The 17,956-nt window shown below is 51.9% G+C and overlaps 1 protein-coding gene across 1 annotated transcript in view; it reads right to left on the bottom strand.

Annotated features, from left to right (window-relative positions):
- Positions 1-2,212: 2,212 nt before the first annotated feature.
- Positions 2,213-17,956, bottom strand: part of SAFB2 (scaffold attachment factor B2) — a 33,762-nt gene continuing 18,018 nt past the window's right edge. The window contains exons 12-21 of the mRNA XM_061190681.1: positions 14,679-14,809; positions 13,316-13,407; positions 10,388-10,524; positions 8,683-8,973; positions 7,536-7,676; positions 6,321-6,363; positions 4,864-4,994; positions 3,118-3,230; positions 2,895-2,961; positions 2,213-2,606 (exon numbers count right to left, since the gene is read on the bottom strand). Of these exons, the coding sequence (XP_061046664.1) occupies positions 2,456-2,606; positions 2,895-2,961; positions 3,118-3,230; positions 4,864-4,994; positions 6,321-6,363; positions 7,536-7,676; positions 8,683-8,973; positions 10,388-10,524; positions 13,316-13,407; positions 14,679-14,809 (1,297 nt within the window). The 3' untranslated portion in view covers positions 2,213-2,455. The remainder of the gene's footprint in view (positions 2,607-2,894; positions 2,962-3,117; positions 3,231-4,863; positions 4,995-6,320; positions 6,364-7,535; positions 7,677-8,682; positions 8,974-10,387; positions 10,525-13,315; positions 13,408-14,678; positions 14,810-17,956) is intronic.

The following is a 17,956-nucleotide window of genomic DNA, read 5'->3' as shown; positions in this document are numbered from 1 at the left end:
ACAGTTAAAAAAACAAAAACAAAAACAACCAGCAACCCAACCATATGATGCTCTATCAGATACAAGCAGAAGAAATGAAAAGAAAGTAATGTCTGATAAGTGCTAATTTAGCCTGTCAACGCTGAGGCACAAGCCCCGGTTATACCACGTACAAGATGAAGGGCTCAGACGCATGGGTCTATTCAGACAGCTCATCTCGGACAGAAGCAGCAGGGGAGGTGTTTAGACCCCGCAGGTCTGTTCACAGAAACGGTGAACAACTCTTGGTAAGTTTCTGGACTAAACAACAAGCCGTTTTCCCTCAATTTATCCAGAAGTTGCATTCCTGAAAAATCTGTATGTATGAAGACTGTAAACTGTGTCCCCCTCCCAATTCACATGTTGAGGTCCTGGCCCCCAGGACCGTGGGATGTGACTGTATTTGAAGACAAGGCCTGTAGAGGTAATCAAGTTCAAGTGAGGTTAGTAGGATGGGCCCTAAATCCAGTCTGAAATTCAGACGCAGACACACACACAGGGAGGCGGCTGGGTGAAGGAGGTAGAGACGGGGTGATGGATTTACAAGTCAAGGGATGCCAAAGACTGCCAGCGGTCACCAGAATCTGGGAGAAGACCTGCAACAGATCCCCCTCCCTACCCTCCCCCCCCTGCCGCCCACCCCCCAGCCTGCTGACACCTGATCAAGCACTCCTGGCCTCCGGAACTGGGAGAGGATAAATTTCCATTGTTTATATCACCCAGTCTGTAGCGCTGAGTTACTGCATCCTTGGCCAGTCAATGATGTCCTATGTATCCATGTAAAACAGAGACCGGTGTTAAGCCCAGTTAATGAGGAAACGGCTTGTCTCTCCCCACAGGCTGTCCGGTGGGACTGGCCCGCACTCTCCACGCTTCCTGGGGTCCCCTCAGGCCAGCTGGGCGGCAGTGCCCTGGTCAAGCCCTGGCTCTGCACTTCAGGATTTGCTCCTATCTTGTGACAAAATCTGACAACCGGTCTCACCCTCGACCCCAAGCCAAATCTGGCTTCTCTTGGCCAACTTGGGACACCCAGACCCCAATTTCTAGACTAGCTTGCACGGTGGGGAGATGAAGCTCTCCATGCAGGAGAAAACATGCCACACTGGTCCTGACTGCACCATGGAGACATCGTCCTGTCAATCTGTCACTGGAAAATGACTCTAAAAGCCCCTGCGGTGAAGGAAGCGCATGAGGTGTTTATTTGGGCAATTCAAGCAGACAGGACTCGAGGGCCAGCGCCGCCCTGCCTTTCTCATGCTCGGGCTTCCTCGGCAAGCTGGGCAGGGTTTTCAGATTGCTCTTTTCAAACTAAACACCCCAGCAGGAACACAGGGGACTCCAGGAGAATTGGCAATTGTTCTGGGGCCTGTGGGGTGGCTGTCCTAGTTATGGAGGGGAGGGAGGGAATCAGGTTGCCAGCAGGCGGCACATGGGTTAACTCTTCACACGCCGATCTAGACCACGCCGGTCCAGGACTAAGATTCGCGGGAAACCAGCGTCCCTCTTGCCTGCAGGCCCTGCGCAGGTCCCCAGGTCAGTCTTGCGGCCACCAGGCCACCTCATTCATGAGATGGGCTGGACCCCTCTTCTGCCCCAACAAGCCTGCAGTCACCCAGTCCCTATCCCGACATCAGCTCTGCGTGGGCAGCAATGATCCTTCCAGAGGAAGAGAGATGGCCCCTCTAGCCAGACAGGGGTCTTTAATGAAGAAGATTGCTGCTGCTTATAATCACAAACGAGATTTCACCTATGAATGTGCATTTCCAGAAAAACGGGTGGATGGGATATAGCTGGGCTCACGCCAGGCAGGGGTTGCCCCATCTCCGGCCCTCAGCCAGGCCCCCAAACCGCACACCACCGCTGGCTGGACACCCCCAGGCACCCCAGCAGAAGAGGTGAAGTGCTGGTCCCAGGGCCCCCCGATGCACACACCCCTCCCCTCAGGGAAGAATTCCTAATTCCCATCCCAGCTCTGCCACACCTACGAGCTCTCCGACTCTGGGCAAATGATCTGACCCTGCAGCCATTTCCTCACCTGTAAGACGCGGAGGTGCACGGCCCCACTTCATTGGGAGCTGTGAGAATTCAGGAACACGAGCCGGCCTCTGCTACCCAAACAAAAGTGGTGCCACCGAGGGCTGACACTGCTCTCTGCTCTGTCATCACTGAGACACACACACGGCTGCGAACCATAAACTTTTATTAACGGAAAATGGAATGCCTCGTTAACAGAAACCTTGTCTTACAAATGGCAGAACAAGAACACATTTATTAAAAAAAAAAGAAAAAAAAAGTGGATTCACATTGTATTAAGCTACAACACGGTGGCAGGATTTGCTTCTGTTTCTTAAAAGATTCCACAAGTTCAAGGTAACTCTGGCTAAGAGACTCGACAGTACATCTGCCTGCCTACCAGGACACGCGGGGTGGGTGGGCTCTAGTAGCGGCGGGTGAAGTGGGGGTATGGGTGGGGGGCGGGGTGCGGGCCTCTGCTGCCCCGGTCCTGGCCGGCCACTCCTCCACCCTCAAGGCCTCCGGAGGGCACCACGTGAGCCTGGGCGTGCCCGCCGTGTGCAAAGCCGCCTCGCCTAGGAACAAAGGCACACGTTTGGCCCCGGAAGCACCTGTGTTCTCACTGTGTCACGTTGCAGCATAGGGCTCTGTGGGCTTTAGAGCCCCTTGGCTTTTTCCAGGTGAGAAAAATCATACCCACAGGTCGCATTCCGGGGAAGAGCGTTAGCTGCATAAGTTGCCAAGAGCTGCTTTGGGGTTTGTTCTCAAAGCATTCGACCCCGAAAGTGGATCAAGCATGCAAAAAGGGAGAGGAAGTGAGAAGTGGGAACAAATCAATTTTACCCGCGGACAGTACTTCTTACCCCGATATTCCACCCCGACTTGCCACATGCCCTGGCCCCGAGGGCCCAGACAGGCCCCTCTCACCACCTGGAAGAGAAGAAAGAGTGTGCAAACACTCCCTTCTTGGAAGTGCTTGGAAGTGCTTGGAAGCCCTGGAAAAGCTGGCCCTCTGGAGCATGCTGGGACTGTGGCTGTCCCTCCCCGCGAGGCCCTCCCGACCTGCAGGCAGGGGTGAACCCATACCTTGCCACCGCAAGTGCTCTCGGCCCGCCGTGCCCACGTCCACTGTACCCGGCCAGGCGCGCTCCTGATGCTCCTCCAGCCTCTGGCTGTGCTCCACCCAGTCACGGCCACCCCTTTGCCAAAACGAAAGGCAGATACACAATGGTCCCACTGTGCCTCTAAGGTGAGGCTGTGACATGGGGGCTCTCAGGGCTCGTGCCCCACTGTCAAGGGTTTCTGGGAGAAGTGGGCAAAGAATGGAAACAGACACTTCCCCAAAGATACACACTCGGCCAGTAAGCACACGAGTAGGTGTTCAGCACAGCTAACGTCACAACCACCTCACCCTCATTAGGACGGCTATTATCTAAAAGACAAGGACGAGTGTTGGTGAAGATGTGCAGAAACAGGGATTCTCACACTGGGCTGGTGGGAATGTAAAATGGTGCAGCCTCGTTGGAGAAGAGTGTAGTGGTTCCTTAAAAGGTTAAACACAGAGCGACCGTATGACCCAGAGATTCCACTCCGAGGTATCTAACCAAGAGACCGGTAAACATGCATTTACACAAAAACTCGTACACCAATGTTCTTAGCAGCATGATTCTGTAACAGCCCCGAAGTGGAAACCACCAAACTGTCCATCAACTAATGAATGGATAAACAAAACGTGGTCCATCCACATACTGGAATATTAATCAGCCTTGAAAAGGAATGAAGCACTGACACTCGCTACAACAAGGATGCACCTTGAGAACACGATGCTCAGTGAGAGAAGCCAGACATAAAAGGCAACACAACACAGTGTGTGATTCCAACTCATGTGAAACATCCAGAAGAGGCAAATCCACAGAGACAGAAAGTGGGTTAGTGGTTGCCAGGGGGATGGGGAGTGACTGCTAATGGGGGTTTCTTTTGGGGGTGATGGAAATGCTCTGAAATGGATTGTGGTGATGGATGCACAACTCTATGAATTAACTGAAAGCCATCAAATTGCACACTGTAAATGAGTGAACTGCACAGCATGTGAATTATATCTCAAAAAAGCTGTTTAAAAACGGTTTCAGACAGAAACCCTGGGAGATGAAAATCCAAACACGGTACCCACGTGCAGGTGCCAGCAGCCCCTGGAGGCCTACAGGAAAGCCTCCCGGCCCCAGGCTGGGTGTGGAAGGACGAGGGCACTGCCCGCCAGTGACCACTGCTCCAAGGCCCAGGACCAGGAAGCCAGGAGACCCCCCACACCTGTCTGCAAGGGTGAGTGCACCCCGGTGCGTGCAACGCCTGTGGTCTCAGGTGACAGCCCCCCAGTCACATGGTGACACTGCAGTGCAGCCTGCTGTCAGGGCAGGAGCTCACCCATTTAAATTTAGCGCAAACAGGACTAAACGACATGAAAGGACCCAGTGTTAAGCAGGTCGCTCAGGAAGGAACACTCTCATCTGTCACACTGGCACTCCAGTCTTTGACCAACACCCGAAAACCCACCTAGAGGTGCAGCAGAAACTTGTGGTAGCTGTGACACTGGCCTTACAAACACCTAAAGACAACTTCGGGGGTGGGGTGGGGTAAAGCTTCCCTACTACTGACGGGGACAAGCCTTAGACGGCTTCAGGGCTGCCGCCTTCAGCAGGCAGGGCCCACACAGGGCCAGGAGGGGCCGTTCCAGGCGACCTGACAGGTACACATGCCCGGTTCACTTTCAGAGAAGCCAACCCGTCACCAGGCGAGGACAGTGATGCCCAGCCCCTCTGTGGCCTGCACGCTAACCTGGGGGGAGGAGGCAGCCCCCGGCCCTCGTTCATCCTCTTGTCGGAGCCGTAGCCACCCCAGCCGTCTCGGGAGTCGCGGCCATGGCGCTCTGGTGGTCCTCCGTGGCCGTGGCGGTCGTCTGAGTAGTGCTGGAAGGCACAAGAGGGACAGGACGACTCCAGTCACATGGCTCCCAGACAAGCTCACGGCAGGCCTACCTTCTGGGTCTCGGCAACCTGCAGACCCTGCCTCAGCGTGCTGGGGTGTGGCTCAGCACCCCAGCCACCCACGAGGACCTGCCCAGGCCCCTTCGGACACTTCCTGACCCCCTCCTTGAGAACCCCGAGCGCCCCTAAAACTCCATCACTGGTGCCACACGAAGGGCCAGCGGCGGGCCCTCCCACCCGTGAGCGTGGAGAGCCCCATGCTTCAGGGACTACTGAGAAGAGTCACTCAGACCCGCCTTCCCTGAAGAGTCAGGGCACCTGCTCCTTGCTGGACACAGGAGGGCCCTCCCCACACCCCTTGGTCAGGCCAGCGCCCTCAGAGCCCTCTCTGCTCATAGTACTGCGGAGGCCTGGAAGCAAGTACTGAAGGCAGGAACGGCTTAGTACCCCTGGCCAATCAAGTCACTGCTCAGGAAGCCAGCACACCTGGGGAGCAAGAGAGAATACAGCACTCTCTCAAAACCCGCACCCTTATTTTAAAAAGCCATGATTCTGATGCCATCCCCCACCTTTCTCGTGGAGGCCTCCTCTCTTCTCTGAGCTGACACCCTAGGCACCTCTCACAGGGAACCTGCAGACTCTCAGACACGGGGACCCATCCCAGTACCCGACACAGAGGAATGCCCCAAAACGTGACCTAAATGACCCCCTACCAGGCCGCTAAGCCCCCATTTGGGGCATCCCACAGTGCCTAGACTCGAAGGCACTCCAAACAAGTAGGCAACCAAGTATCTCTTCAATTAGTTTCTACTGAATAAAACGAGAAACAAGCCCTACCTATTTAAAAAACACAGACTCGAGACTTCCCTAGTGGCGCAGTGGTTAAGAATCTGCCTGCTAATGCAGGGGACACGGGTTCCAGCCCTGGTCCGGGAAGATCCCACATGCCATGGAGCAACTAAGCCTGTGTGCCACAACTACTGAGCCTGCGCTCTAGAGCCTGCGAGCCACTGCTACTGAGCCCACGCACCATAACTACTGAAGCCTGCGCACCTAGAGCCCATGCTCCACAAGAGAAGCCACCACAATGAGAAGCCCGCGCACCGCAATGAAGAGTAGCCCCCGCTACTTCGCAGCAATGAAGACCCAATGCAGACAAAAAATAAAATAAAATAAAATAAAAAACGCAGACTCACTAACTAATCAATTCCGTGCACATCTACTCACCGGCCAGAACTGACATCTCCACGCCCCGCCCACCCCACAGAAGCAGGCGCGCCCCTGGCCTGCTATCTGGCTTTTACTCACCTGCCCATCTCGCTCTCCCATCACTGACCTTGAACCTTCCCTCCTGCAAAAAAGAAATGTCTCATTCTAAAGGCAGCTGATGGCTCTATACAACACTGCTGCAAACCACAGAGAAGAGTTCCACAACTGGAGTACTTATCCCCTTTTACCACATGAGAACTGTAATTTACTGGCCTGAAAAAAAAACTGCCTCGCAGCTTTCTCTGGGGGTAGGAGTGAAGTGGGATCCTAAGAAGGTGGGAACGAAGGTTTTACTGAACTAAAATCCCTTAGAGGGGTCTCAGAAGTAGAGACCCACACCATGAAGCTAATGCCTATAATTTATCTGTGGCCTGATGACAAGTCAGGTAGTAATAAAGCCTCGGCAGGTCCCTAACCTCTGGTCTGACCCAACACAGGTGACTCACGCCACATCTGAAACCAATTCCAGCCACAATTAATTAAAGGAGTGGCTTCTCAGCCTGTCTTTCCCCACTCTTCCTTCCCAGAGCTAATGAGCGGTGAAATGGCTCAAGGATATGCAGCTCAGGGGAGCACGATGAGAAACCTAAAGAGAGAATTCTTAAACTGGAAAAATCAAGGGCTGCTTTTCTAAGAAACGAGATATAATCTTCATTAAAAAGGCACTGGCAAAAAAAATAACCCACCCAGACCCTCGAAACACAAAGCAGGTCTAACAGGACCTCTGCCACGTTCCACAGTCAGCTCTCTTCACGTGGGCTGGCACGACCCCATGCCAGTCAGTGACCCCTGCAGATGGCTCAGGCGGGTCACGGCCTTTCTCTAAACTGCTTTCTCATCTGTGTGAACAAGGAGGCCGGGCCACACCCTCCTCAAAGCCCCACGCTCCAGAGCAGCTCGTGCTGGTGGGAGGGACAGGGAGGAAGTGTGGCCGTGGAGACCCCCCAGGGAGCTGTAAAGCCCAGAGCCCTGGGCCACCCCCAAGAGAGCTGAGCATGGGGGAAGCCGAGGTTCAGGTCCTTCCCAGGGCCCGTCTGTCCTAAGAGGACAGTGCATGAAACGTGCTCCGAGGTGCCTTCCCCCTAGACAAAGCCAGGATGTCGTACATGACCACCGATCCCAACGTCCTACTCAAGGTCTGTTTCTAAATCCCACATGTGACGGTCAAAGGCACCCACTAGGAACCTCACGAGTGCACCAGACATTAAGAAACAGAGACCGATCCCTGCTGTAGGAGTGGGGCGGGGCACTGACCTGTCGGCCACGTGCTCCTGGTACTGGCCCCGGTCACGGTGGTCAAAGTCGTGGAAACGGTGATCGGGCCGAGGGAAGTCTGGGCGGTATCTGTCCTCCATGGCCATGCGCTTTCCCTCTGGCCAATAGGCGTCATCTCGCCTGTTTTTTATTTTTAAAAGGATGCAAATTTCATTTATGAAAGAGAACGAGGGGAAAAAGAAAGAGGGCAGAAGTGGGGAGGGGAGCTCTCTCTCCAGACCCAGTACCATTTAAAATGTCCCGCAGGGCAAATCTCTAAACATTCAATCATTATTGCTTTGATTTGATAAATTAAAATCCCCCAAACTGCCAAAAGGCATACTGGCATTCTCATCTGACAATCCTGAAAAAAGAACTGCTGTGAGCTAATTGTGTCACAAGGCTGTTAATACCTTGATCCCCACATGAGCTCAGATGCAAGTGCAATGAAATCTTTGATTCTCCTGGAATGAGGTTCCGAGTCACCACATTCTCACCTCCTCGTCTGCTATGCTAACCTGAACCTCCCTCTGAGCTTTTGCAGAAGCGAAGGGAATTAGATCGGGTGATGGCAAACTACATACAACTTGGGACGGTATCCAATTATCTTCTTCCTGATTTCTACCAGAAAATAAGGCTCACGGGTGGTGGGGTGATGGGTGGCCGTCAATTAAGCCGCTCAGAGAAGCTGGAGAGCAATAAACCTACTTTCTGAGTGGGAAGGCAATCTCCTTTTCCACAGCACCCAACTCTGTGCCTCTCCCTCTAGGAGGACACACAAGCCTGACAGAGACGGCAGTGAATGCGGCATAACGCATGCTTGGTTGTCTCCTACCCACTAGACAGTGGTCATGCTCCACCAGGAACCACAGTGCGAATAACGGGACGGCCTAGGCGAAAGCATCACAAACCCTTTAGCAAGTGGCAACGATCAAGATACTCTGAAGAATAACTCGGGTGGGGAAAAAACGCTGCCCTGGCCACAGAGGTGGCAGCACGGAGCCCTGCCCAGGCGTCCAGAGGCCCAGGTTCTGTCTGAAACACCTCCGACTCCCTACGCTCAGGTGGACGGGAGCGGGGGTGGCCCCTTCCACGTCAGGGGAACAGGGGAAGCACCACCTCCTCCCGCTCCGGGCGGGGGCCTTACCGCCCCACGTCGTAGGGCCTCCTGAGCACCGAGCGCCGCTCCTGCTCGTAGCGCAGCTGCTCCTGCTGGTGCCGCAGCTCCTCGCGCTCGCGCTGGATGCGCTCCTGCTCCTTCCGGCGCTCCCGCTCCACGCGCTCGCGCTCCCGCTCCAGCCGCTCCCGCTCCAGCCGCTCCCGCTCCAGCCGCTGCCGCTGGCGCTCGAGCTGCAGGCGCTCCCGCTGCAGCCGAGCCTTCTCCTTCCCCTCGTGGAGGGCGTCCAGGCGCTGCTCCCGCTCACGCTGCTCACGCTCTCTGGGGGAACACAGGAAGGCCGCCCTGACTTCCCGACGTGGTGGCGCCCGGCCATCAAGACGTCGTCCTCCGAAGGAGCCTGGAACCTTCCAGCTCCCGGATGTGAACTGGCTCGCCCCGGGCCTGGCTGCCCCTCCGCCAGCTACTAGGCGGCACTAACCGGCTCCCTAAGCTGCTCGATCGGCCAGAAACCACCATCTCCACACTTTCCCTTTCTCCAAACAGCAAAGCTGGGGTGAACTGGGAGGGAGGGGGTGATGACGAGCAGACACAGAGCCTCAGGTCCAGACCAGGAGGACCTGGCTCAAAGAGCACCAAAACAAAGCCATAGCTAAATAAAGGTCAGGAAAGTAAGAAAAGCAAAGGATAATTGCTACTCTGAAGCTGCTGGGCACGGAGAAAACCCTGGAGACACGGATGATAGTAGCTTTCCCTGAAGAGGGACAATCAACACTGCCTTTTGTCACCCCTCCCCTCGACAAGGCTGTATTTTTAATGAGCACGTCATTTTGAAGGGACCTAAGAAGGTGTGGGGATAGGAGAAGGCCAGTCACCAGCGAAGGGGACGGAGGTCTCATTTATCAGCCACCGCACACCAGGAGCTGAGCGGGGACTGGGGAACCCCGTTCTGCTCTCTTCACACCCTCCCACAGTGCCTGGGAAGGGTCCAAACCAAGGGCAAGCCAACTGGAAGCAAAACATCTCCAAATAGATCAAGAAACTTTTACTTGCTAAACCCCATATGCAGAGGCTGAAATCACACAGTTCTGGAAAAGCAAACTGGAGAAGTTTCTACACGATCTGCTTTAGCTCAAGAAAGTTTCCCAAACACTACAGCATCACAACTTCACTGGGTAATGTTTGAGGGAAAATGACGAGGGAGCTCTAGACATCCTGGTGTGAAATGGCAGAAGGCGAAAATGGAAATGACAGGCCTGCTTCAACAAACCATCTCCTCAGCAAAGGAGCACAGAATTGCTGTGGGACCGCTGCTGCCTGAAAACGCCACGAAACGCAGACGTCTCAGGAGCGAAGATGTGAATCACAGCTCTAACAGGCCAGCCTGTTCCTGGGCTGCCATGTTGATCTAATTCACGTGGAAGGGTTTGGCGGCGAAAACTGAGGCCTCAACCCTGGAGACCCTTCTACCAAAGCCACAGGCAGCGTGGGTCTGCTTGCTACCTGGTCCAGGGTGCAACTTCAGCCAGAGGAGATGCTGCTGAGCAGAAATGGGCTCTGATGAAATGTCACGGGACTACCATGGGCCAGTGTGAACCCCCCCGCCTTTCGGTCTCAGAGGAAACACACTAGGAGGCCAGTGAGCCAAGACCACACAGGCGACTCGTTTGGGAGGAAGAGCAACCCTCCCAAGAGGAGACCACGGACCCGCCGGCCTCGCTCGGCCCCCACTCACCGCCGCCTCTCTGTCTCTCGGATTTCCCGTTCCCGCTGCCTCTGGCGCTCTCGTTCCCTTTGCTCTTTGATTTTGTCAAAGGACAAGATGTCTCTCTTCTCTTTGCTTTCCGATTTGCGATCCTGACTCTTTGAGCTCTGTTTACCAAAATTGGTTTATTAATGTTAGGAAACTGCTGACAACAGATGCACGACGCAAGTGGAGTATGCACATCTGGACTAGACTAAGATCCTTCAATCCCACGTGGTTTACAGGGAAGCCCCAGCACAGGCCGCCTCACACCGCCATCTGAGTTACGCCGCTAGAGTCTTGCTTTCAAAGGGCATTAATGGAAGAGAAAAGGTGGGGTGAAACCTCAGCAGTTTTTCTGCAGCAGCAGAGCCAAGCGCTCTGCATTATCTAAAGCAAAACGAGGCTCCCCAGAGGCACAGGGCATGTGCACTCGATGCCCGCAGCGACCCCTTGGTTCAGTGGGGAAGCTGTCGAAGCAGCTGTCTAGCTGTCTAGACAGACAGCTGGAGGAGGGGCTGCGTTTTTCACTTCTGAGCTATTGGCTCAGGCCTCAGGCAGGTGGCCTCAAAACAGAACAAGCCAAAGGCACCTGAATATAAAACAGCACTGCCAGTAAGGTAGAAAGTACCAGTGGGCAACTTCTATGCTCTTCCATTTCTGGGAGAAGGCAGGAAACACTGACAGCCGATACCCATTTCTGAGGCTCTCAAAGGCTGGGACTCCCAAACTGGCCACAAGCAGACTCTCCCAGGAAGTTTTTACGTAGCTCAGAACCCAGGGCCTCCTGCAGACCCGCCATCTCAGAATCTCCAGGGAAGGGGGGCCTGGGAGACATTTTTTAAAAGCTCCTCAGCTTATTTTCTTAATTCACTCACTAAGGGGCAAAAACATCAATGAAAAACAAAGCAATCCAAAAGAAAGACAGGCAAAGGAGGGGGACACAGAGGACACCCTCATTACAGGGACAGATGTGCAACCCAAAGCATCACCATTACCCTCAAGATGGGCAGAGCTGAGAGTCTGATCACACACACTGCAGGCTGGAGTGAGGAAGGGCAGATGCCCTATGTTCCGAGGTACGGATGTGATCTTCTGGGGAGGCCAGCATGGCAGTGGAGGTGCCGAATCCTTCTCCAAGTTCACAGCCTGGCCTCGGCCACTTCCTAGTGGCCCAGCACACACTACGCACTCAGTGAACCTAAGTATCCTCCATAAGCTTTCTGAAGGGCACTCTGATAGTATCTATCACAACGAACAACGTCCTGGCGGCTTTGGACCAGCACTGCCAAGAGGCGTGCATGTGAATGTTGCACTGCAGCCATTTTCAATAGGGGATGTGGAAACAACCAAGTGTCCATCACCAGGGAACTGGTTAAAAATGATCAAGGTGCACCCGTAAGCTGAATGATACGAGCTTTACAAGGAAAAGGACACACACCACCACCTGGATGGATTTCAGGGACATCACGCAGAGGGAAATGGCCCATCTCAAGGTCACGGTTGCATGATTCCATTTATACACTTCCTCACAACAACAACATGCTGGTGATGTAAGACAGGTTAGAGGTTTCCCAGTGCTGGGGATGGGCTGGTGGGGTGGGTGTGACAATAAAGGGATACCAAGGAGGAGATCTTTGTGCTGATGGACTAGTTCTGCATCTGGATTGTGGTGATGGGACACAAATCTACACGGGTGACAAAATGTCCTAGCACTGTTCACACCCCCTATGCCACCCTCCTGGCTCTGCGACTGTGCTACACAGTTACACGAGACGGAACCACTGGATGAAACCAGGTGACGGGTTCCTGGGCCTCAATTTCCTGTGAATCTGTAATTATTTCAAATTTTAAAAAAAATTTTTTTAAAGTAGAAAAAGCAGAACTGTACGTCTCAATACACAAAGCTCTCCAAGACATCACATACAAAGAGGTGTACAGCAGCAAATTATGGGAAGACCCTTTCCCCATGGTGTTTCTGAGTGTAGACACGTGTGCCGCATGTGTAATGCCCTTTGAGGGGAGCCCATGCAGAGCACAGGCTTCTGCTTCGCTTACCTTATATCTTCCTATACTACGCGTATGTTCTAATCAAGCCTGCACTATTACTTACTATTTTAACATCAGAGTTATTTGGGTGGTAAAATTATAGGCCTTTTCGGGTTTTCTTCTCTAGACTTCTCTGTATTTTATGATTTTCCTATAGCCCAGAGGAAAAACAGCATTAGGAACTGCTGCTTTATAGAACCCAAATGTTCATTTCAAAATTAAGTCTCAAGACCACAAAGTGTTCTTGGATGAATACTGTTAGCTCTGCACTCACAAACATAGCACTACTCTCCTCGTTAACCTTTTAGTTAGAACCTTCAGCTGGATGCAGTGGGTTTTGTTTTCCAGAGTAGAAGAAGCAAAATGGACAAGCAACTAGCTTGTCCAGCAGCATGGACCACAGAAGCAATGGAGCTCATTCTTTGATAACATGGAAGACAGTTTTAGGGTGGACTCTACTTTTCTTTTTGGTTAATTTAATAAGAGACTAGAAAAACTAAAGAAAATGAATAAAGTACTATTAGATTAACCAAAGAGTAGAACCTGCCTTCCAACTTGACAAGCCCTGGGTCTTGCCCATTCCATCCAATTTGTGAATCAATTCTCCTTCTAGAAAACAGTATAATCTAACAGGACTGGCAAAGGGTCAACAAATTTACAGGGAGCAAACATGGTTAAGTATTGTTTTGAACTAAGTTTCAGAACCTAGTTTGTGTCTGTACATATACTCTAAATAGTTAATACGCCTTTTGAGTGCTTTTTCTTAACATTTCAAAGGTGAAACAACGTTGTTCTCATACCGCAAATCAGAGTGGTTGTTAAACCACCATCAGAACCAGCCAGACTTGAGAGGGCAGAAGCGATACTTACTCTCTCCTTTGACCTGCTTGTGGTTTTCACACTAATGACAGGTTCCCCTTTCGATTTATCCATCACGACTGTTCGTTCCATGCCTCTGCTTCCTTCAGGAGAAAACACAGCCACTTATGAAATCATGCTGACACCCTCCCTGCTCCTGACCGCAGGCAGCAGCCCCGCCGACCAGGTGCTCTGGACGCACCCTCCAATGACTGCTGATAAGCTCTGGAGCCTCGGCGCCCCATCTCTCTCCGTGACGTGAAGTCAGTGACACCCACATGGCAACAGTGGGTCTGAGGTGGACGGGGCACCCCGACAGGCCTTTGCTCGTCTGGAATGAAGTGGCGTGATCTGTTCACACCTTACAGCATAAACGGGAATTAAACTGCATTCTGCAACGTGGGCACAAACACGTCCCACGCTCGGGCCTCCTTCACCCCCACGCTAAATCCCAGTGGCTCCAGGGATCATGCACTTCGACGTGCATTCCTCCCACACGTTCTGGAGAGCTCTGCAGAACCCAGGCCCCTGTGCTGAGTCAGACACGGCCTGCCAGCTCGGAGGGCCCCGCCAGACAGGTGGGCTCCCCTCATTCATCTACCGCAATAAAGGCTTCCAAACTGATTTTCCCCTCAATGACACGAAAATCAGGCTCTAACAACCAGAACAATTACTGATTTAGGGAGATTTACAGTACTGGAGGAACATTTTAAAAACACGTTGCTCTTGAGACTGCTGGTAAATTACCCCAAACACTTGAGATGTAACTTGTAATGTGCCGTACCAAATTCCAAGGTTCCAGATGGTTGGGTTGTTTCTGTTTTATGGGGGGTGGAGGGCGTGTGTGTGGGGGGAGCACGCTGGTTTCACTTTTTTCCACAAAACTTTCTGTGGAGTCTCATGCAAACCTGAAGGTGCACTGCACAATAAACTTTTATAATGGGTATAGATGCTCTGAGGTTTTAGTTTTCTCTACATTTTTTTCTTTTTTTTTACTATATCTGGTTTTAACATAAATGCAGGGAAAACTCGATGACATACGTGCAGAACTGCATGGAATTAGTCACAGGAACCAGGATACCTTGCTCTTGCAAATCCCACATTCTATTCTACCGGAGACTCAGGAGAAGCCAACACCCAGGTCACTGAGCCACCAATAAACACAGATGCCGACCAGAAAAACTACAGATTTCTGATGTTGCGGAGAAACCCCTTTTGGCCATTTCATCACCGGAGGCTCTGTCCTCTAAGAGCTTCCTGCACACAGCACAGCTCAGCAAAGGCACCGAGCCTGCTGGGCCCTCACTCCATGCAACCCGCCTGCTGCCCTCGCCGCCTCTTCCCTTCTCGTGAACACTCCACAGACTCTCATTACCTGATCTGGTGACTCGGGACCGATTGGCTGCTCCTGGTTTCAGCTCATCTTCATCTTTTTCTTCCTTTTTAATGTTTTCAGGTTTTCTTTCCTCCTTCTTCTCCATCTTCTCTTCCTTCTTAATTACAGTTCTGTTTAGAAACATGGTGATCACACTTGAGGTCCTGAGATTCTCACAAGAGTAGCTCACACTCAGACTTCCACACAAAGCAAACCCGCCCGCTGCCAGTTGGAGGGAAAAAATTATTTGAAAACTGTGGTAATGATAATACCCTCTTTAGACACACCCCTTCCCACTTAAGTTACCTGCCACATCTAGAAACATGCCGGATAAAACTACAGGCTCGTGGGGTGTCGTCCCAAAATGCCAGATGTACCAGTGCGTAAACAGGCCCAGAAGCAGACATGAGAAACACTCCAATTACATAGGAAAGCTTGTTAAAAACTAACTTCAAATGTTTCTTCTTGTATGTGTGGAATATTACTTTTAAGTTTTATAGGGAAAAACACTTTTTCCAAAAAGCAGAGTATAAAACAGATAGGAGGTACAGTACAAGGAGGGGCGGTGCCTGCTGCAGGAAGCCCTGGGCCGCTCACCCAGACCACCCCCCCCCCCCACCGCACCTGGTAATTTCTGCACGCTTTGGGGGAGGCAAAATGGCACGTGAGGTGCCAGCAAATATGGAAACTGTTAGTGCCATTTCAACTGAAGGCAGTTTCATGCTAAGCAGTCAAACAAATCGTCGCTGCCATTCAAACGTGTCTCCCACATTCCCTACTGCTGTTTGTCCCCGGCAGTTAAAGTCCACACTGACAAAATGCCCATTGCGTGCCAGGGTCCAGGATGGGAAAGCCAGATCCTATGGGGTCCGCTAACAAGCACCTCCTGCCCTCTCTTCCCACTACCCAGGCAGAGCTCAGGATGCCCGAGGAAACCTCTCCCAGATGCCCCTCAGCTCACACTTCCTCCCTCCTAAAGCTCCACAGCATGAAGCTTTAAAACTATTTATTTTGAGAAATATTCAATTTCAAAATGAAACAAAATAATAATTGATGGTGTCTATCAGAACTGAAAACTGTAAATGTTTGTAACATACTGCTTTCCCTTTACAACACAGAACACTCTAGATACAGCCGTCCCTGTGACAGTCTCCATCCCTGTGACAGCCACCACCAGTGCCTTTACTGTCAATCGTGAGGCTCCGCCTCTCCTGGCTTCACTCGCATATTCCCGTTAACCATGACGCCCTACAGTGATGCTCTAGATTTCTTAAGACTGACACAGCGGGATGGTCCTTGTGTGCTGCTCTACAATGCCTTTCACCGCGTGCCCTGCAGGTTGGGCTGTGTGGACACACGCACAGATCTGGGTCCTTTCGACTGCTGGCACCACAGCCCACTGTTATTTACCCGGTTCTCTTCTGACAGATTAGAGACTGCTTCCGCTCACTACCTGACTGCAAATAAAGCCCCCGACACCATCTCTGACGTGACTTTTCCACTGTTCCGGGGCGGCACCTTCTCCCTCCCAGTAGCCTTACAAAATGTCTTGAAAGGAGACCCTTCCTACTTGTTCCGGACTCACACGGCACCTCCTAGACACAAATGGACCTCTTGATAACACTAATTAAGTTAAAAACCAATTTCTTTCTTTTTTTTTTTTGCTGCACCACGCAGCTTATGGGATCTTAATTCCCCAACCAGGGATTGAACCTGGGCCCTCGGCAGTGAAAGCACAGAGTCCTAACCACTAGACTGCCAGGGAATTCCCTAAAAAGCAATGTCTAAAAAATATATATGTAGGAGAAAAAGACGAGAAGACTAGATACCGAAAGTGTCAGCCCTGGGTAGTGGGATTATGCTTGACATCTGTGTGTGCTTTCCAAATGGCAATTAAATAAAAACTCATCCAAGACAAGCAACCCCTTTAGGAAAAGCTTCTCTATGTCACTTAGGCTGACTACCAAACCTAGAAATTCTTAAAAACGAAAAGTCAGGGATATCCCCAGTGGCGCAGTGGTTACGAATCCCCCTGCCAATGCAGGGGACACAGGTTCGAGCCCTGGTCCAGGAAGATCCCACATGCCGCGGAGCAAGTAAGCCCATGTGCCGCAACTACTGAGCCTTGAGCTCTAGAGCCTGTGAGCCATAACTACTGAGCCTGTGTGCTACATCTACTGAAGCTCACGCGCCAAGAGCCTGTGCTCCGCAATAAGAGAAGCCACCGCAATGAGAAGCCCACGCACCACAACGAAGGGTAGCCCCTGCTCGCCGCAACTGGAGAAAGCCCACACAGCAACGAAGACCCAATGCAGCCAAAAAAAAAAAACAAACAAAAAAAACCACAAAAGGTCAAATGAGGGTGTTCACTGAAGAAGAGAATAAGATTAAAAACGAACTTTAAAATGCTCAGCCTCCTACACAAACCACTTGAAAGCAGTGTGGTTTCATTTTAAGCTCATCACCCAGTTAAGCAGCCCTGCGCTGGGGGTAGCCACCCCCTGCTCGCCTCAGGCCCGGCGCTGCTCCTTTCTGAGCTGTCTCTCCTTCCACACAGAGCACAGACCTCACAGCATCGTTCCAGGGGCTGCGGAAACCACCTATGCTGTGGAAACCACAGACGCTAACTAGTGATTACATCCCCTTCCTTTCCCCATAAACATGTATCACTTTTGCGATCAGAAAATCAACATATGAAATGCATCTCGAGGTGCTAAGAATACCAGGAACTCCCAACAGCTCCCCATGTTCCCCCAGTACAGGTTTTTAGCACTACCAACAGGATGTGTCTCTTTGGAGAAGTTGCCAATAAAATTACGTCCTCACCCCTAAATACAAAAAAGCTAATCTGACATGCATTTCTCCTGGGTGTACAAATTCCAATTTGGCTACAACGAAGATGGACAAGTACATCTTTAAAAACCAAGTTTAACTTATGAACGTAATGCCCATAGTCATGTTTATTTAACTATAAATTTTCTTACATTAAAAAAAAAAAGGGGGCTTCCCTGGTGGCGCAGTGGTTGAGAATCCACCTGCCAATGCAGGGGACACAGGTTCGAGCCCTGGCCTGGGAAGATCCCACATGCCGCGGAGCGACTGGGCCCGTGAGCCACAATTACTGAGCCTGCGCGTCTGGAGCCTGTGCTCCGCGACAAGAGAGGCCGCGATAGTGAGAGGCCCGCGCACCTCGATGAAGAGTGGCCCCCACTTGCCACAACTAGAGAAAGCCCTCGCACAGAAGTGAAGACCCAACACAGCCAAAAATTAATTAATTA

The sequence above is a fragment of the Eubalaena glacialis genome, chromosome 4 (assembly GCF_028564815.1).
Source record: "Eubalaena glacialis isolate mEubGla1 chromosome 4, mEubGla1.1.hap2.+ XY, whole genome shotgun sequence".
NCBI classification, from domain to species: Eukaryota; Metazoa; Chordata; class Mammalia; order Artiodactyla; family Balaenidae; genus Eubalaena; species Eubalaena glacialis.
Note: the sequence above shows the minus strand (reverse complement) of the source record. Positions and strands in the feature narration are given on the sequence as shown.